We start from the raw sequence: 20,225 nt of genomic DNA on the forward strand, positions 1-20,225 counted from the left end.
GTACATAATCCCTGCCCCCGGGGGAGCCACAGAGGGCCCTCGTGTCCACCACCTACACCGGACAGCAGCTGGTACAGCCTGGACCCCCCAGACAGGCAAGTAGGACTCCCAGGGCACTGGGGCCCGGACACCTGGGATCTCTGGGGGGAACTGGGGGCGGTGTTGATAGGGGCCCGGACACCTGGGATCTCTAGAAGGGAAATGGGGGGGTTGACAGCTCGACCCCCTCCTGTGTCTCCGCAGCCCCCTGCCCCACCGCTCCCAGGTTAATGAACGCTGCTGGGTCCTTTTTAACATCTGGCTACTATTATTTGCAAGGGACCCAGGCTCTAAGGGTTAATGGGGGAGATAATACTTCATGACTGCCCCCATGAATTATACCCCTCCCCCAACACATGAAGTCCTGGATTCTAATGAGTGAGGTTAATTAATATTCAGAATTAGCCTCATTAGTGTGCAGCCCAGCCAGTAAGGGGTTAACAGGGCTGGCAAGGGGATCCCCATTTAGGCTTGGAGTGACACGACCCTGGGTGACAAGCAATCCGATTAATTACAGTCCCATTATTAAGGACTCATTAGCACACACCCTCATTAGCCTATGCAAATCAGAGCAGGTAAGAGGCTTTTTTCTGCCTGTGAGGTCTTACAGCCTGGGGCAGGAAGGGTTAATGAGACCTTGCTGTGGGTGAACTAATGGAGTGATGCTATTAACAGCTTGAGCTGGGGTCACAGGTTAAATTTGCATCCATTAGCATCTAATCAGCATCCACTTCCCTGCAGGTGGCAGTCAGGGGTGGGTTAAAAGGACATCTGGGCACTAATGAGCCAAAAGGTTAATTAATAAGCTCATCAGCTATTCATAATAATTATTAAGGGGTGGGCTGGGGTAGGAGCCACCCTGGGGCAGGGAGGCCAGACGGGGGCTGCTTCCCACCACAGCCAGACACGTCTCCCCTCCCCAGGGCCCGGTTAATAGTGGCCGTTCCCAAACTCCCCCACCCCCCAAGAGCCAGCTGCCTCTCACCCAGGGCTCTGTTCTGCTCCGCTGTTCCAGTGGCTCCACCCAGAGCTGGCTGCATCGTCCCCGGGGCTGGGGTGTCCCAGCGCCATCCTGGTCACCACAAGGCAGGAGCCTGTAGGAGGAACTTGGGTCATCCCCCAGCCCCACTGGTGCCCCTCACTCCTGACCGACAGCCCTGGCCCCCCAGCCCTGCCAGTGCCCTCACTCCTGACCCACAGCCCCCTGCTCACCCAGCCCTGCTGGTACCCTCACTCCCAACCTGCAACCCCTTGTCACCCCCCCCCCCAGCCAGGCTGGTGCCCCCCACTCCCAACCTGCAACCCTTGCCCCCACCCCCAGCCAGGCTGGTGCCCCTCACTCCCAACCTGCAACCCTTGCCCCACCCCCAGCCAGGCTGGTGCCCTCACTCCCAACCTGCAACCCCTTGCCCCCACCCCCAGCCAGGCTGGTGCCCCTCACTCCCAACCTGCAACCCCTTGCCCCCACCCCCAACCAGGCTGGTGCCCTCACTCCCAACCTGCAACCCCTTGTCACCCCCCCCCCCAGCCAGGCTGGTGCCCCTCACTCCCAACCTGCAACCCCTTGTCACCCCCCCCAGCCAGGCTGGTGCCCCCCACTCCAACCTGCAACCCCTTGCCCCCACCCCCAGCCAGGCTGGTGCCCCTCACTCCCAACCTGCAACCCTTGCCCCCACCCCCAGCCAGGTTGGTGCCCTCACTCCCAACCTGCAACCCTTGCTCCACCCCCAGCCAGGCTGGTGCCCTCACTCCCAACCTGCAACCCCTTGTCACCCCCCCCCCCCAGCCAGGCTGGTGCCCCCACTCCCAACCTGCAACCCCTTGCCCCACCCCCAGCCAGGCTGGTGCCCCTCACTCCCAACCTGCAACCCCTTGTCACCCCCCCCCCCCCAGCCAGGCTGCTGCCCCCCACTCCCAACCTGCAACCCCTTGCCCCACCCCCAGCCAGGCTGGTGCCCTCACTCCCAACCTGCAACCCCTTGCCCCCACCCCCAACCAGGCTGGTACCCCTCACTCCCAACCTGCAACCCCTTGCTCCCACCCCCAGCCAGGCTGGTGCCCCTCACTCCCAACCTGCAACCCTTGTCACCCCCCCCCCAGCCAGGCTGGTGCCCCCCACTCCAACCTGCAACCCTTGCCCCCACCCCAGCCAGGCTGGTACCCCTCACTCCCAACCTGCAACCCCTTGCTCCCACCCCCAGCCAGGCTGGGTACCCCTCACTCCCAACCTGCAACCCCTTGCCCCACCCCCAACCAGGCTGGTACCCCTCACTCCCAACCTGCAACCCCTTGCTCCCACCCCCAGCCAGGCTGGTGCCCCTCACTCCCAACCTGCAACCCCTTGCCCCCACCCCAGCCAGGCTGGTGCCCCTCACTCCCAACCTGCAACCCCTTGCCCCCACCCCCAGCCAGGCTGGTGCCCCTCACTCCCAACCTGCAACCCTTGCCCCCACCCCAGCCAGGCTGGTGCCCCTCACTCCCAACCTGCAACCCCTTGTCACCCCCCCCCCCCCAGCCAGGCTGGTGCCCCCCACTCCAACCTGCAACCCCTTGCCCCCACCCCCAGCCAGGCTGGTGCCCCTCACTCCCAACCTGCAACCCCTTGCCCCCACCCCAACCAGGCTGGTACCCCTCACTCCCAACCTGCAACCCCTTGCTCCCACCCCCAGCCAGGCTGGTGCCCCTCACTCCCAACCTGCAACCCCTTGCCCCACCCCAGCCAGGCTGGTGCCCCTCACTCCCAACCTGCAACCCCTTGCCCCCACCCCCAGCCAGGCTGGTGCCCCTCACTCCCAACCTGCAACCCCTTGTCACCCCCCCCCCCCAGCCAGGCTGGTGCCCCCACTCCCAACCTGCAACCCCTTGCCCCCCACCCCAGCCAGGCTGGTGCCCCTCACTCCCAACCTGTAACCCCTTGTCACCCCCCCCCCAGCCAGGCTGGTGCCCCCCACTCCCAACCTGCAACCCCTTGCCCCACCCCCAGCCAGGCTGGTGCCCCTCACTCCCAACCTGCAACCCCTTGTCACCCCCCCCCCCAGCCAGGCTGGTGCCCTCACTCCCAACCTGCAACCCCTTGCCCCCACCCCCAGCCAGGCTGGTGCCCCTCACTCCCAACCTGCAACCCCTTGCCCCCACCCCCAACCAGGCTGGTACCCCTCACTCCCAACCTGCAACCCCTTGCTCCCACCCCCAGCCAGGCTGGTGCCCCTCACTCCCAACCTGCAACCCCTTGCCCCCACCCCCAGCCAGGCTGGTGCCCCTCACTCCCAACCTGCAACCCCTTGCTCCCACCCCAGCCAGGCTGGTGCCCCTCACTCCCAACCTGCAACCCCTTGCCCCCACCCCCAGCCAGGTTGGTGCCCCTCACTCCCAACCTGCAACCCCTTGCCCCCACCCCCAACCAGGGTGGTACCCCTCACTCCCAACCTGCATACCCTTGCCCCCACCCCCAGCCAGGCTGGTGCCCCTCACTCCCAACCTGCAACCCTTGCCCCCACCCCCAGCCAGGCTGGTGCCCCTCACTCCCAACCTGCAACCCTTGCCCCCACCCCCAGCCAGGCTGGTGCCCCTCACTCCCAACCTGCAGCCCCCCTGGCAGTGACGTCAGGGGGCTGTTATCAGCAGTGCCAAGACAATCAGCTCTGTTGTGGGGGGGGCGGGGGGGAGTGCACTGCCAGGCTGTGCCCAGAGCAGCTGCATGGAGCCTGGCACCCCGAGGACCGGCAGGCCCCACTGCCCTCTTGAGCAGGAAGAGAACCCAGGCATCCGGCTCCCAGAGCACATCCTTGAATTGGAAAGGGAGTTGGGGGGGCAGGCAGAGGGTGAGAACAGGGGGGCTGGGAGCTCAGACGCCTGGGTTCTCTCCAGCTCTGGGCGGGGAGTGGGTCTGGGGGAGTTGGAGGGGTGGGAGCTGCAGCCTGGGCCCTGGGTTCTCTCTCCAGAGTATGGGGTATTGCAGGTGAGGGAGAATGGATGGACCCCAAGGAGGAACCAGGGCTAGACCCGTTCCCCATGGGGGGGTGAAATTACCATGGCAACGCCAGGCTTCCTTCCTGGGCTCCATCTGGTTCCCGTGGTGATACATCCCAGATCCTCTGTGTACCACCCCACCCCCCAACCTGTCCAGGATCAGGCCATGACTCATCGCTGCAGCAGCACTCGCCCACTCGGGTGCAGCTGGCTCTTGGTGGGGTTGTGGGGGCTGCTCGTCTGGTGCTGAGATGCAGCCTGCTCTGGGGAGGAACAGCAGGGACCAGAATGGGCATGAGGAAGGGGCCGCAGCCCCAGGATCCTAGAATAGGCGTGGGAAAGGGGCCCCAGCACTGAAATGCAGCCAGCTTTGCAGGGGAAGACGTGGAGGAACAGCTGCCTCTACCACGCCTGCAGAGGTCTTACCTGGCACAGAGATGCAGCCAGCTCTGGGGTGGAGCAGTGGAGAACAGCTACATATAGCATCCTTGGGTAGAGATGCAGACCACTCTGGTGTGGAGCAGCAGCACACAATGCAGCCGGGCTGGGCTTACTGAGTGCTGAGATGCAGCTGGTTCTGGGGTAAAACAGCCACATATAGCACGGGAGTCATAGATTCATAGATGCTAGGGTCGGAAGGGACTGCAACAGATCATTGAGTCCGACCCCCTGCCTAGGCAGGGAAGAGTACTGGGGTCAAATGACCCCAGCCAGATGCCTATCCAGCCTTCTCTTAAAGACCCCAGGGCAGGGGAGAGCACCAGATACTGGCAACCCTTACTGTGAAGAAGTTTTTCCTGATGTCTAGCCTAAATCTGCTCTCTGTCAGTTTGTGACCATTGTTCTCTGTCAGCCCACACTGTGCTACGGCCAGCTCTGGGGTGGGGGCTCTGGGAACAGCTGCATATAACATGCCCAGAGAGGGCTCACCTGTACAGAGATGCAGCCAGCTCTGGGGTGGGGCAACAGCTGAGTATAACACTGCATGGAGTGAGGAGGGGATACAGTCAGCTCTGGGGTGGGCCACGGCCTAGCCTGCTCCACCCCAGAGGCAGCTGCGCGGCCAGCCCCAGCACCCAGCTCCGGGAGGGAGCGCTGGACTGTGGCCACTTTGTGGTGGGGGGAGCGAGTTGGCAGCGCCTGGCACGCCAGGAATGCTCTGGGGAAGGAATCCGTGAGGGATGGGACAAGGGACGGGGTCCTGGCTGGGGAAACGCAGGCCCAGCCGCTGTCTGCTGGGGACCGCGTCCAGGCTCACAGGACCCCCTAGCTCTAAGACCCCAGCCCTCACTTCCCAGACCTGGAGAAAACCCAGGTGTCCAGGCTCTCACCCCCCAGCGCCTGCCCCCCTCTCGGGCTCCCCGCTCAGTGCTCTGCCCCCCCCAGCTCCCCTCCCCTCCCCAAGAGGGGAGGGGACCCATCCCCGGCTGCTGCCACCCCCGGGAGGCAGGCACCGGCAGCAGCCAATGGCGCGTGGCATCCACGGGTGGGCACCATGGGCTCCCCCCCACAGTCCTGGCATCCCCTCCCCGGGCACCCAGCTTGCCCTGCCCTGCCCTGCCCTGCCTGGCCTCGGAGCGGAGCGGAGCCCACCACGGACCAGCCGGTACCCCCCTGCCCCACGGGCCCCCCCGTCCTGAGGACCCCCGCAGGGAGGGAAGGGGGAGCTGGGTTTCACCCCACAGCTAGGAGGGAACCCAGGTGTCCAGGCTCCCAGTCACCCCTGTGGTGACCCCCGAGACCCCCACTCTAGCTGCCACTTCCAGACCCCACTCCTCTCCCAGGGAACGCAGGCACCCAGCCTCCCCCCACGCCCCACCCAGGGGACCCAGGCGTCCGGGCTCCCAGCCTCCCGCCTCCGCTCCACTGCTCTTCCTCCCCGAGCCCTGCTCCCCGGCTGGGGGCGCCGGGCCAGGCGGCTCCTGCCACACTGATGCTGGCGCCACCAGGAGGTCCCCAAGGGGGGCCCGGACCCCTGGGTGATCTCCAGCACTAGGAGGGGAGTTGGGCCTGGGAGGGGGGAGAGCAGGGGAACCGGGACCCGGGCGCCTGGCTCTGTCCTCCCTGGGACGAGAGCGGGGCATGGGGGGCTCTCCGCAGCTTTGGGAGGGCGAGAAGGGGCCTGGGGCTTGCAGCAGGGGAGACGGGGGCAGGGGCGCTGGGCCGGCAGGGCTCCAGGGGATTACGAGCCTGGCTGACATTTCCTCTCCTGACACAAAACCTTTCAATCCTCCCAGATCCTGTTGATCTCCCCAGCAAAGCGTGGGGCGGGGGGCAGTGCCAGCACTAGTGCCGAAAGGCTCCCAGCCCCCCGCGGCAGCGGCGACGGCCCCAGAGCGCTGGCTCCCCGGAGCTGGGGGACCCCAGGCGTCCGGGCTCCCGACGGGGGGAGAGGGGAGGCGGCTGGGTCGTGTCCCCAACCCAGGGGGGCGCAGACTGCGCGGGGGGGGGCAGGGGCGGTGGGTCAGAGCCGCGCGGCGCCCGCGCACCTGGCTTCTCTCAGGGCTGTGCCGGGGCGCCTCGCTGGCACCCGGGGCAGACGAGGGAGTGCATGAATCGGGACGATCTACCCCTGAAGGGTTAAAGTGGGCACCCCCACCCCACCCCCTGGAGCGGCCCCGCAGGGGGACGTGGCCGGCACCATGGCTCGGCTCGCTCGCTCGCGGGGTCAGGCCAGCGCCCAGTGCTCAATGGCCTGGCTTGTGTCAGGCCAGGGGGCGGGGGCGGGCCGCCAACAATAGCGGCCTGTGTTCCTCGCCGCGGGTGTTTGCCTTGCCCTGGCGCCGCGCCCCCGTGTCCCCGGCCTGGCGCTCGCCTTGTGCCCGGCACCGACTGGGACCCGGGCGCCTGGCGTCCTCAGCGCCCATCTTGCTTTAGGAGGGGTCTATGGGGCCAACTCTAGCTCAGGCTTCAGAGGTTTGGGGAGCCGCCATGGGGCAGGGGCTGCAATGACTCTAGGACTAGGCCCTAAAAAGCCTTCCTAGAGTAGGCCCATAGAGACCTCCCTGTGCTGAGCTGTTGTGAAGGCTGCTCAAGGACCAGGCCTTCAAACCCTGGCTAGAGTAGGCCCAATAGACACCATCACTGCCTGCTGCCATGGCAACGACTGGAGGACCAGGCCTTCAAACCCTGGCTAGAGTAGGCCCAATAGACACCATAACTGACCACTGTCATGGCCACAATGCAAGGCCCATGCCTTGAAAGCCTGGCTACCCCCTATCATGGCAACAACTCGGTGTCTGGGCCTTCCCGCCCCAGCTAGAGTAGGTTCAAACCCCTGCCCTGGTGGTGGCGGGGGGCAGACAGAATTCATATGGGAAATTTTTGGTGCTGAAAAGCCCAAACTTCTAAATTTTCCGCAACACAAAGCGCCCCCCCCGCCACTTCCTGAGCTGTTGGCTCAACCAGAGACAAAATCTGGGCTGTAACAAAGCAAAAAGAGATAGTTTCGGCAACAGCCGTATTTATCCGCAATTTCTGAGTGCTGGATTGCAAAGGTCGGGGGGGGGGGGGTCACATGTGAATGATACGGGATATAGATTTAATAATAAAATAGGTATTTTAAGAATAGAAATGTAATACTTCAATCTAAGATGAAACAACAAGGGCATAGAACTAGGGTAAGATTGTATTAATAATTTAATGCAGTGCTGTATTGTACTGTAGCTAATATACCTCAGTTTTACCGAAACACAGTATTTTCCCCTTCTGGCAGCTAATTGGATGTGGCTGAATAAAAAAAGACCCAGAATAGCTTAAATGGTTCATTTTGACTTGTTTCCTGGTTTCTATCCCAGCTCTGGGGGGAGGGGAGAGCCTGGGAGCCGGGACAGCTGGGGTCTCTGGTCACATTTAAGAAGGGAGCGGGGATGGGGGTTAGAGGCCAGGGAAGCCGGACGCCTGGGTTCAGTCTCTGCCTTGGGAGGGGAGTGGAGCCAAGGCTGGGGGGAATGAGAGCCCGGACACCTGTCTTCTATCCCCACTCCACAGTTAATTTGGGGTGGGTGTGTGTGTACGGGTGTCTGTGTGGTAGCCAAGGCTTGAGAGAGCCCCTGGCTTGAGACAGAAACCCCCTGGCTTGAGAGAGAGCAGGGGGACTGGGAGCCCTCAAACCAACGTCCTGGCCCCCACTCCCTTCCCAGAGCAGGGAGGGAACCCGGGCTCCCAGCCTCACCCACAGTCCCCCAGACTCCTACCGGGGGGGGTATTGGTGAACTTTGTTGCTTCATGTGTGAATGTATTCTGGATGGCTCGGTTATGTGCATGTGTGCGCCCCGGATGCCTGGGTTGTGTGCATGTGCGCGCCCCGGATTCCTGGGTTCTGTGCACAACATGTATGAGATACCCTGGGTTCTGTGTGTGCATTCACGTGCATCCTGGATGCCTGGGCTCTGTGTGCGTGTGGGGGTGTGCGTCCCGGACACCTGGGTTCTGTGGTTCTGTGGGTGTGCGCGCACACTTGCATGTCCCAGATGCCTGGGGTCTCTGTGTCCCCTGCCCCATTCTTGCTTCCTACTCTCCATTCACGCCCTCCCTCTTCTCTCTCCCCAGCTCTCACCTTCTCTCCTGCCCGCCTTGCCTCGGTCTCAGCCAACCATGACACTCACCATGGCTCTCTCGCTCCTCTGGGTCCTCCTTGAAGGTACCATCCCCTCCACAGCACCTTGGCCTTCACATCCTCTCCATCCAGGCCCGGGTGTTTTCAAACACCCCAGCCATGAGCCAGGGAACAGGAAACTGGCTGGACAATAGAAGGACATCATTCAGTCTGGAAGGAGCTGAGTCTCCAGATAGGCTGGGCTGCCCCAGTAGGATGGTCCTACTGGTTTGACTGGGTCTGCATTGGTCAGGGTCAGCTACAGGGCATGATGGTCGAGACCAGGCTGAGGGACAGCAGGGATCAGAGCCAGAGAGAGAGAGAGAGAGAGAGCAAGAAAGGATGGATGGAGGGAGGGAGGACTAGGAGAATGGCTGGGTGGATGGATAGAGGACTAGGAGGGCAGATGAATGTGTGGATGTCCAGAAAGACAAACACATGCACAGTAACAACCCCCAGTTCAGATCTTGCCCTTCCACCCCAAAGCTCTGACCAGGGAAGGGCCTGGCAGAGGGGCATGAGACAGACCCAGGCATACCCCTGACTTCCTCCCTCCCCCGCAGGTGTGGCAGGCGGACACTGGGGCGCCTGGATGCCCCTGCATATCTCGGCTTTCGAGGGCACATGCGTGGCGGTGCCCTGCCGCTTCGACTTCCCTGAGGAGCTGCGTCCGGCCACCGTGCATGGGCTCTGGTACTACAACAGCCCCTACCCCAAGAACTACCCCCCTGTGGTGTTCAAGTCCCGCACCAGCATTGTGCACGAGAGCTTCCAGGGCCGCACACGCCTGCTGGGTGACCTCCAGACTCACAACTGCTCACTGCTCATCACCCACCTCAGCCCTGAGCTGGCTGGCAAGTACTACTTCCGAGCCGACCTGGGCGGCTACAACCAGTACACCTACTCCGACCACAGCAACCTGGAGATCGTCAGTGAGTGCCACCAATGCCGCGGGGCTGGGGAGGCCAGAAGGGGGAATGGATCACTAGGGGTGGAGGGATCCACTAGAGGGTACTAGAAGGAGGGAATGAATCACTAGTGGGTGGGAGAGGGGAATCTACCACTAGGGGGCACTAGAAGTGGGTAATGCTGGGGTGGGCAATTATTTTGGGCGGAGGGCCACTTACTGATTTTTGGCAAGCCATGGAGGGCCGCATGACAGGCAGCCAGGGGCAGATAAATATTAATTTTCTAATTTTTTAGGGGCCCTGCGGGCTGGACAGAATGGCCTGGTGGGCTGCATCTGGCCCCCGGGCCAAATTTTGCCCACCCCTGGGGTAATGGATCACTAGAGAGTGGAAGAGGGAGGATCTATGACTAAGGGGCAGTAGAAGGCGGGGTTGGATCACTGAGGGGAGGGGGAATCTACCACTAGGGGGCAGTAGAAGGTGGTAGAGGATCACTAGAAGGTGGGAGACCCCGGAATCTATCACTAAGGGGGCAGTAGAAAGGGGTAATGGTTCACTAGGTGGTGGTAGGAGGGGATCCACCACTAAGGAGCTGTAGAAGGGGGTAATGGATCACTAAGGGGTGGGGAGAATCTACAACTCGGGGGCGGTAGAAAGGGGTAATGGATCACTAGGGGGTGGTAGGAGGGGATCTACCACTAGGGGGTGCTTGGGGTAGGTAAAGGACATCCCGGGCTGACACAGCACCTGGGTCCCCTCCCTGCCCAGACCCCTGGGTTCTCTCCATGCTCTGCGAGAAGTGGGGTGGTGGGGGGGGGGGGGGGGGGGGCGGATTGGGGCCCGGTGTGTTCCCATGCACCCAGACACCTGGCTTCACGGCCCATCCCCCCCTCCAGACAAGCCGACCATCATGGTGCCGCCGGTGGTGGTGGAGGGGGCAGAGGTGGAGCTGCGCTGCCTGGTGCCCGACAACTGCCCCGAGATGCGCCCGGTGGTGACGTGGCAGGGCCACGAGGAGCTGGCAGAGCAGACGGTGCAGGCCCGGCTCGAGGAGACCGATGGCAACTGGACCCAAATGTCCGGGGTGCGGTTCCTGCCCAGCCGCCGGGACCACGGCCGCACCCTGGCCTGCCGTGTGACCTACACCAACACCACCTTCGAGTTCGAGGACCGTGCCACCCTTGACGTCAAGTGTGAGCCTGGATGCTGGGGTTCCCTCCCAGGGGAGCCAGGACACCTGGGTTCTACCATGGGGTTGGGGTGGGGGGAACACCAGAGATCCCACCTGGGGTTGGGGTGGAGCCAGGACACCTGGGTCTCCTCACCCTGCTCTGGGAGGGGAACGTGGCCTAGCAGAGAAGCCCGGATGCCTGGGTTCTCCCCAGCTCTGAGAAAAGGGGGGGGGTGGGGGTTAGAGGAGGAGGAGGGGCTGAAAGCCCAGATGCCTGGGATCTCTCCTGGTAAGAGGAGGAGGGGTGGGGAGCCTGGACACCTGGGTCCTCTCCTGGCTCTGGGTGGGCAATGGGGCTGAGGGGTTAGAGCGAGGTGGGGCCTGTCCCCCATATGCCTGGGTTCCCCCCCGCATATAGAGGGGGAGACGGGCCTAGCAGGGCACTTGGGTTCTGCTGCAGCTCTAGCACCTGGGTCTGGGTAAAAATCAGAGGCTGGGGGGTCAAGAGCATGAGGGACGGATGGCCTGGTATCCGGACACCTGGGTCCTCCCCAACCCTAACCCCTGACCCCTTCTCCCCCTCCTCTCTCCCCTGCAGATGAGCCGCACATTGTGGAGATGACAGACTCACTGGAGGCCACGGAGGGGGCGTCTGTGGTGCTGGCATGCACAGCTGATGCCAGCCCAGTGGCGCTGCTGACTTGGGCGCAGGGTGCGGCAGTGCTGGCCGAGGAGCCAGGCACGCATCTGGAGCTGCAGCTCTACAATGTCACCCCCGCCCACGATGGCATCTACACCTGCGTGGCTGAGAACGTCCATGGCCGCGCCAACCGCTCCCTCGGCCTCACCGTGTTCTGTGAGTGTCCCTGCGCCCAGGCGCCGGGATTCTCTGCAGGGTGGGGGCTGGAGTGGGGTGGTTAGAGCAGTGAGGACTGGGTCCCATCCTCCCCCAACCCTGCAGATGCTCCACGGCCGCCTGTGATCAATGCCTCGGGGGTGGCAGTGGAGGGGGAGCCCGTGACCATTGCATGCAGCACGGAGAGCAACCCCGAGCCCATTCTCAGCCTGCTGAAGGAGCGACGTGTGCTGGCCACGGCTGTTTATGAGCGGCAGCTGGCGCTGGACCTCCCCAGCGTCACCCACGAGGATGACGGCGAGTACTGGTGTGTAGCTGAGAACCAGTATGGGCAGCAGGCCACCGCCTTCAACCTCACCGTGGAGTGTGAGTCACCCGTGCCCACCCACCTAGGTTGTGGGGGGGAAAACAGTGGGTCCCTATGGGTGTCCTCTGCAGCCATTCCACCCCAGAACCAGCCGCATGGTGGCACTGAACAAGTCTTCCTGCCAGACTGTTATAAGTAGCTGCTCCTCACCTGCCCAGGCTGAAAGCTGGCTGTATCGCAAGCCCTCCTCAGGCTGTTATATACCGCCATCCCCGGGACTTGGCTGCATTTCAGCACCAACCTATACAGTGCTATACACAGCTGTTCCTCAGATGTCCCACCCCAGAGCTGACTGCATCTTAACCTCAAGCAACCTATAGCTGTTTCCCACCCCAGAGCTGGCTGCATCTCAGCACTAAACAACCTAGTGTTATACTCAGCCGTTCCCCAGCTGTCCTGTCCCACCGCAGAGCTGGCCACATCATGGCCCCAAGCAACCTGTAATGTTAAATGGATCTGTTCCTCAGTCGCCCCACCCCAGAGCTGGCTGCATCTCAGCACCACACAACTTCTGTGTTGTTATACTCAGCCATTCCCCAGCTGTCCTACCCCAGAGCTGGCCACAGCATGGCCCCAAGCAACCTGTAATGTTATATGGATCTGTTCCTCAGTTGCCCCACCCAAGAGCTGGCTGCATCTCAGCCCTGAACCCCCTGCCTAGAGCTGTTGATTGCCACCCCCACCCCTGTAACTGACCAGCCATGTTCCACCCCCCCCGCCCACAGTCACACCGATAATCCTGCCGGAGTCGCGGTGTACGGCTGGGCGGGACACGGTCCAGTGCATCTGCGCTGTCAAGGCCAACCCCGAGGCGGCTGTGACCTTCGAGCTGCCCACACGCAATGTGAGCCTCAACGAGAGCGCACGGGAGGTGGCCCAGACAGAGCGGGCTGGCTATGCCCTCACCAGCATCCTCACGCTGCGTGGCGAGCTCGACTCCCAGCTCTATGTGCTGTGCGCTGCCCGCAATGCCCACGGTGCCCGCCGCCGCCAGCTGCACTTCCACCACGCCAGTGAGTGCCCCTGCAATACCCCTGGGTTCTGGGCAGCAGCCCTACAGTGCCCTGTACTGGGCCAGCCCGCCCAGCACTTCTGCCTCTAACTTCTCCCTCTCTGGCTCTCTACAGACAGCCTCATGTGGGCCAAGGTGGGGCCGGTGGGGGCCGTGGTGGCCTTCGCCATCCTCATCGCCATCGTTTGTTACATCAGCCAGACCCGCAAGAAGTAAGTCCCCAACCCTGCAACTGTCCCGTCCTCTCCCCCACTCTGCTGTGAAAGAAAAGCACCCAATATTGGAATTTAAGGACAATTTTGGGGCAGGAAAAGCAGTACGATTCTTCACATTCCCCTCCAAGCCAGGCATTTTGAAGGCTTTTCTGACAAAAACACCACTGAAGCGGTGATCGCACTGTCCTGGTCTCACAGAAACCGTTCTAGTAACAATGACACAAATACAGAAGCACTGAGTCGCCCCAATGCTTCCATCATATAGCTCATCCCAAGCCTATTCCCATTTCACAGACAGGAGAAGGGGAGCAGTGTCTTCAATCTAGGCCAGTGGTTTTCAGCCTGCGGTTCGCACACCCCAGGGCGTTCGCAGGCTACATCCAAGGGGTTCACGAAAGATGATTGTGCACTATCAGAAGTATGTGAATACCCACACTTACCATTTCAAGGGGTCTGCACCTCCATTCCAAATTTTCTAGGGGCCTGCAAATGAAAAAAGGTTGAAAATAAGTGCTCTAGGGCCATAGTCATGTGATCAATGCTGTTGTAAGAAAATGCAGTGAATCTAAAAAGTGTTTCATTATTATCCATGATAGTAATACAATACATTCGTCGTATTATAACAAATTGTATTATGTTACATTTATATTGCACTGCACTGGTTTTGGGACAAGCTGACTGGTAAGTTATATCTAAACCAACACAAGGCAATGCGTCATAGCATTATGTAACACAATACAATAGAAAGTAGCTTGTAATCTAATTTTTAAACAAATATGTGATGCTATTGCAAGATGATTTATATACCATAACATGCCATGTCATATTCTTCCAGCCTAAACTGATCTACAATCTATAATCTATATTATGTCTACAATATGATGTGATTATATAATATATAAATAAGCTAGTAATCACATCTCATCATGTATCAATTTACGTTAGATTATAAAATGATTTCTACTGTATTATGTTACCTTACATTGCCATTGGTTTGGTTCTATATAAATTGGCTTGTAATTCTACCATAATGTAATATAAGGTAATGTAATATTTTACATTTATATGCATATTATGTTATATTATGTTATACAATATTATACTGTTAGATTATGTTATATTGCATTATATAACAACATAATGTCATATAATATATATGATGTTACATTATATTACGTTATATTACATAATATAATGTAATATAATGGAATGTAATAACATAACATGACATAGGTTTTATAGATAATATAATGGGATGTAATACAATGTGACATAATATAATACAATATAACAATGTAATATAATGGAATGTAACATAGTGAAATGTAATATAATTCAAGCTGATGAATATACATATCTAAACCAATGTAATGCAATATAATACAACATCACGTAAACCAGTATGTGATGCAATGACCAGTTGATTTATGTATCATAATTGCACCACATCATATATCAGTTTAGATTAGATTATAGGATGATTTATTACAGATATTATGTTATAGCCTATGGCACTGCACTGGTTGAGAGAGATGCATCAGCTTGTTATGATCTATTCTATTCTCTTCTGTTCTGCTCTTCACACACAGCTGCAGCTCGACGTGCCGTCCCTGGAATTATATTGTATTGTGTTAGTTTCCAGCCACGGCATATCGATCCGCAGCTACTTCTGAACGTTATCACACCACATCACACTCAGCATTACTGGATGCTCTAGGTGTGACAGAGCTGAGACTAGAACCCAGGTGTCACCCCTCACCGCTCCGCGCGGGTAGGCCCCTGCAGGCAGTGGGTGCTTGCAGCCCCATCACGTTGTGTCTCATCCTCCAGGAAGAGCGTGAATGAGAGCTCCAGCTTCGTCCAGACCGAGAACCCACCCGTGGTCTACAGCGGGGACCTGCGGCCCAGCCTGCACAAGTCCGAGGTGCGGGTGCAGGCGGGGATGGATGGACAAGGGTGTGGGAGAGTGGCACATGGGTGGATGGATTAGAAGGTTATAGAGGGATGGATGGACAGATGGATGGATGGTGGATGGACGGATATAGAGATGGGTGGGTGGTTACAGAGATGGATGGATAGATGGACAGACTGATGAGACTGCCCCTCCAACCCACCTGTGGGTGCCCAATCCCCGACTTACCCACTCATTGGATAAGGACGGGGCAGGGGTCTTCCCCCTCTGGACACCACCAGCCCAATCTGAACCTAATCCAGGGACGCTGGCTGTTTCGGGGGGGAGGGGTGTGACACTGGGATTTTCCCTCCATCCCGCTCCCCCCAGATGCCCCCCATGACCCTCTCCCTTCTCCGCCAGTCCAAGGAGATCTGCTCCCTGGAGAGCCACTGACCCGGGGTGGTGAGTAGGGACCCCCGTGTCCACCCCAGCCTGTGTCAGATCCCCGCCCCGCTAGGGGTCACTGCACTGCTCCCACCCCCACCCCCCTGCGCTGTGGCTGTCCTGTGTCTGTGCTGCAGAGGGGGGCCCCAATCCTGGGCCTGGGATGGGGGGTGCATGGTGGGTGTCTGTGCCTGGCTGGTCCCCCCATGTGCCTGTCTGCTGCCTCCATGCCATGTCATCTCTGTGGGGCCCCCACCCATGGGGGGGATGCGGGAATAGGGGGGCATCCCCCAAGTCTGCCCCAGGTGGTGGTGGGGAATTTCCAGGGGTTTAACCCTATAACACCCAGCAGTAGTGGGGGAGAGGGTCCGCACTATGGGTTAACTCTTTAATGCCCAGCAATGGGGGGGTGCCCACCCCATGTGGGCTAACCATTTAATGCCTGGGGGGGTCTCCGGGTTAAGCACATCCTAGCCAATTAACCCTATAATGTCCAGTGGCCCATTAACCCTTTAATGCCCAGAGGCAGGGAGCCCCCACCGCTGTGGGTTAACCACTGCCTTTAATAGGCAGTGACCCAGAAGCCTCAGCCAGTGGACTATACTGTCCACTGGCTGCCCCCACCCCCACAGGTTAACCCTTTAATGCCCAGTGGCCAAGTGTGAAAGGTTAACCTTCTAATGCCCAGCAGCATGGAGACCTAAGAGTTAACCCTGTTGTGCCCAGCAGCACAAAGACTCCCCGGCCTGTGCTGACCCCTTCCCTCCCCCCTGGCCCCTGTGCTCTCCCCCGCAGTTTGGGTGGCACCCGGCCTCCGACAAACGCCTGCTGAGCAAGCGTGAGGGCTCTCTGGACCTGGATGTGGACTACGCCAACATCGACTTCGCCAAGCTGAGCACCAAGGACAGCTACACCCTGACCGAGGAGCTGGCCGAGTATGCTGAGATTCGTGTCAAGTGAGCTCTGCCCCTGCCGGGAGGCCACACCCAGCAACAAAGACCCCCTCCACCCACTGCCAGATCCACACAGTGACAGGCCATGCTCATTGCCCCTGTCAGGCCACACCCATTGCTGCAGGCCCCACCCACCCACTGCCGGGCTATGCCCACTGACATAAACTGCCCCCCCGCCCTCTCAGGGACAGGCCACTCCTGTTATCACAGACTGCCCTTGACACCCACCATCATGGCCCCTTCCCATCCGGCCTGGCCACGTCCTCTATTCCCTCCCAGCCCCTCCCTCTGCCATGGAGGCAGGACACACGCCCACGGACACATGGAAGACAGAGGTCGACAGCCCACACAGAGCTTGGCCACACCTCCCTGTGCAGACCACGCCGCCTGCCATAGGAAATCAAGACCCCATGAGCCTGTCCACACCTGCTGAATAGACATTCCTGGTCATGGCCATCAGGCATCCCAGCGACGGGAGGGACCTCTTCATTTCCCCCATCTCCGTGATTCAAGCTACCTGTCTCCAGACGCAGCTGCAAATGGATCTAATCCCAGGGTGGGGACAGAGCGGGAGCTGGTTTTCCACAGCCTCTCCCAGCATCGTCATCCTTCCACGCATCTTTCCCAGTCCTACCAGCATGCTGTGCCTCAGTTTCCCCATTGCAACCTCCATCCAGGGGCTCTTCCTTCCTTCTTCCAGCTCCCACTGGGCCAGCTTGAGCCAACGGACCTTGCAATACCTTCCATCCTAGAAAGTCAAGCAACTGGTTAGCTCTCTCTGCTGGACCCCAGTAGCCACTTCTCTGTTCCCCACCCACAACCCTCCAGATCCAGCCCCCTCCCCCTTTTATTTTGCATTGAAGTAGCTTTGTCTAAAGATTAACATCACTTACAGCAATCCCCAGCCAGGAAGGGACCCATATAGTGGTCCAGATGGCCCTCTCATACAAAGGCATCCCGCCATTATTACTTGAACTGGTATCTGGGGGAGGGGAGGGGAGGGGAATCGCGGTGCAGCCTTGATACCTTTATTCATGTCCGTCCATCCTCTCAGAAGAACTGTCAGTTCGTCCAGACTGGACCCATCTAGTCCGTCCATCCAGAGCCCAACGGCCAACATGTGTAGGAATTCCTGATTAATTCTTCTCACACTTCTGCTCCCAGAAGCCCCCTGTCCTCTGCTTCAGGGCAAGCGGAGAGACTTGGATAACAGAGTCATCACTGATTCTTTTCGGCGCCCTTTTTAGTCGGGGAAGTCCCGCCCCCCCCCGCCGCCCTCCAAACTGCTCCCCAATATTTGCCCGATGCACTGGAGACAAAATGATGGCTCAAAACTAACATCACCACTTTCTAACCAGAGCTTAATGCCGTTTGGACGCATCCCTAACCCTTGTAACTCTCCAGGCAACCTCAATCGACGGTCTATTTATTGGTAGGTGTTAGTGGATATAGTTAGGTTTAAAAGCAACCTCAAATTGGCCAAGTGATGGGGCTCTGACAGGGCTCTGGAGGGCACAGGATGATGCTCACAGTAGAGCCAATCAACAATCCTCATCTTGTAGGGTTTTGCCATAGAGAAACAGCTGCTTTTTCCATATGAATGTGTCTGGCTTTTACGTTATCGTATTTTCTCACATACCATATGCCCTCAACTAAGACCTGCACCTTGCTGTGGGCAACCAGCATGATGAAAAGATGTTTTCCAGGCTTCCCAGTCAGAGCTTAGCCTTGCCATGACCACGGGCTGCGTGGAGCAGGGACCGAGTTGCTCAACATCTCTCCCCACCAGCTACTCACACAAAAGCTTGCACAGCTGCTGCCAAAGTGCACAGTGCAGCCTCCTGGAAGCCATTCTGGCATCCCCACAACTCCTTTCTGGCATGGAAAACATGGTTCTCAGTTAAAACACGTGCCTTTTTTGGAGAATTAACTTTTGCTGAAAAGGTGCATGTGGTACACGTGTCAATATGGTACTTTGGGGGGTTTTGGTTGGGGGCAGGAATAAAAAAAAAAAAAATGAAGCTTCTCACAAATCAAAACCTGAGACCCATGTTCCTTGCCCTACCCCCTATGGCAGCAAAGAACAGTCCATGCTATTAAAAAGATCCGTTTTTATAATGCTCTTTTTCATTTTCCCAGGAAATGTTGTTCAAAGCTGCACTGAGTATTGTACTAGAAGGAGCAGTTTTGGTTGCGATGTAGCTTTGGCTTTTCGAGGGTTGGGATGTGGAAGAAAAATCAAAACAAAACTTTTTTTGCATTTTTGGAAATGGGCCAGATGGATTTTTCATTTGGAAATTAATGTCAGGGTTAAACCTTATTGGATATGCTATTCAAAGGTAGCACGATGAATTTTGATGCGATCTCGCTTCTGGGAGGGGGAAAAGAATCTAATGAAAGCATTTGGATGATCTATTTTAACATAAAATCATAGGGCACTTGTATGTGATGAAAATTGCCCCTTTTTGCGATTTAACTGCATTACAGTTTAAACGTATGGGGTTTTTTTGCGACTCAGAGAACTGGGGCTGGAAGGGACGTGCCAGAGGTTACAACCAGTCCAGCCCCCTGCCTGCGGCAGGATCAGCCCTGTCCAAACCATTCTATCCACATCCATAATTTAGTAAATTAGTAAAAAACTACCAACCCTGACACAGCAAAGGATATTACACCTGAGCCTGCCATAGGTAAAGCAGGGGGACCAGGGTGGCCAACGTCCTGTTACTGTGAAAGATTGTTAATGCATGCACATAGTTGGAAGGGAACCTTTTCAGTTCTCATTTGGAAATAAATCTTTTCTTTTAACCTCAATTTCATACACGTGGAGAAGTCAGGAGGGAAAAGGAGGTGAAATTTCCCAGTCCTGGAACATCTTAAAAGTGTCAAAACCAAACAAAATCACTGCATTTCCCAATGGAAGAGAAATCCTATTTCCTGTGCCATTCCAAAGCTCATGCCTGTACCAGCACCCTGTGAAAGTCCCGTCACTGAAATGCCGAATTCAGGTCCCAAATCTGTTTATACTAATTTGTTTGTAAAATTTCCTTCCATTCTTGGTTTCTCTGTAAATAAGGACAAATAAAAGAAGCCAAGAATTTCTTTCCATAACTTTTTAGGATCTTCTCTCTCTCTCTCTCTCTCTTTGTACGCGTAAGAATGTCTATGTGTGTGTGTGTGTATGTGTGTGTGTGTGTGTGTGATACGGGGGAAGTGGCTAAGGTATAGCCCTGATCTGACAGTGGACTGAAAACTAGCAAACATATCAGAAGAACGGTATTAATCCCAGGCTCACATCAGTCTCGGCGCAGGCCACTGTTTGGTGAGATGCCCGAGCATATAATGCCTTTAACCCAGCCGACTTTGTACTCTGGAGGAAATAAATGCTATTTTACCAATCGACCCCTTCTCTCTTGTCATCTGCTTCAAAGTATTCCTACCTGCAGCCTTGGATAGTGACCGGTTCATTGATCCACCCATCCTGCGAGTACGTGCTACACACAAAGTCCTAGAGTAGGGGTGTCAAACATACAGCCCATGGATACACTTGTACCCACCCGCCAGGGCTCCTAGAGAAGCTGGGGTGAGGCCTGCCACTGAAATCTGTGGTGAAGCCCCACAGCGAATATGAGTCTGTGTTTGTCCCCAGACGGCTGTATTCCCAGGTGCATATCCAGCCCACAAGGAGCCCCACAGTCCATGTGTGTCCTGGGGGGCAGAAGAATCTGCCAGCTCTGTTCTAGAGGGGTTGCCTGAAAAAATCTGCTCAAATTCACTAGAGACTGGGGCTGCAGGCATTGCCT

The 20,225-nt window shown here is 57.9% G+C and overlaps 1 protein-coding gene across 3 annotated transcripts; it reads left to right on the top strand.

Annotated features, from left to right (window-relative positions):
• Positions 1 to 12: 12 nt before the first annotated feature.
• MAG (myelin associated glycoprotein) lies at positions 13 to 19,824 on the top strand. 3 transcript variants are annotated; one of them, XM_059718783.1, is made up of 11 exons: positions 5,487 to 5,614; positions 8,560 to 8,650; positions 9,169 to 9,537; positions 10,410 to 10,706; positions 11,283 to 11,540; positions 11,646 to 11,906; positions 12,633 to 12,920; positions 13,035 to 13,131; positions 14,965 to 15,058; positions 15,449 to 15,490; positions 16,268 to 16,349. In XM_059718783.1, the coding sequence occupies exons 1-10, from the start codon at positions 5,504 to 5,506 to the stop codon at positions 15,479 to 15,481; spliced, it is 1,899 nt and encodes a 632-aa protein (XP_059574766.1). In that variant the 5' UTR covers positions 5,487 to 5,503; the 3' UTR covers positions 15,482 to 15,490; positions 16,268 to 16,349. The 3 variants fall into 3 exon arrangements, with proteins under 3 accessions (XP_059574767.1, XP_059574766.1, XP_059574765.1); XM_059718784.1 differs by lacking the exons at positions 5,487 to 5,614; positions 15,449 to 15,490 and adding an exon at positions 13 to 95 and having other exon boundaries at positions 16,268 to 19,824; XM_059718782.1 differs by lacking the exon at positions 15,449 to 15,490 and having other exon boundaries at positions 5,489 to 5,614; positions 16,268 to 19,824.
• The last annotated feature ends 401 nt before the right edge of the window (positions 19,825 to 20,225 follow it).

The sequence above is a fragment of the Alligator mississippiensis genome, chromosome 15, assembly GCF_030867095.1.
Source record: "Alligator mississippiensis isolate rAllMis1 chromosome 15, rAllMis1, whole genome shotgun sequence".
Lineage (NCBI taxonomy): Eukaryota > Metazoa > Chordata > Crocodylia > Alligatoridae > Alligator > Alligator mississippiensis.

What these genes read in the sequence shown, in the direction of transcription:
- MAG (XM_059718782.1), top strand. Translation starts at nt 5,504, where the DNA reads ATGGGCTCCCCCCCACAGTCCTGGCATCCCCTCCCCGGGCACCCAGCT. An exon ending in AGCCCACCACGGACCAGCCG is followed by an intron (nt 5,615 to 8,559) that starts GTACCCCCCTGC and finishes CTCTCTCCCCAG; the next exon opens with CTCTCACCTTCTCTCCTGCC. An exon ending in CCTCTGGGTCCTCCTTGAAG is followed by an intron (nt 8,651 to 9,168) that starts GTACCATCCCCT and finishes CCTCCCCCGCAG; the next exon opens with GTGTGGCAGGCGGACACTGG.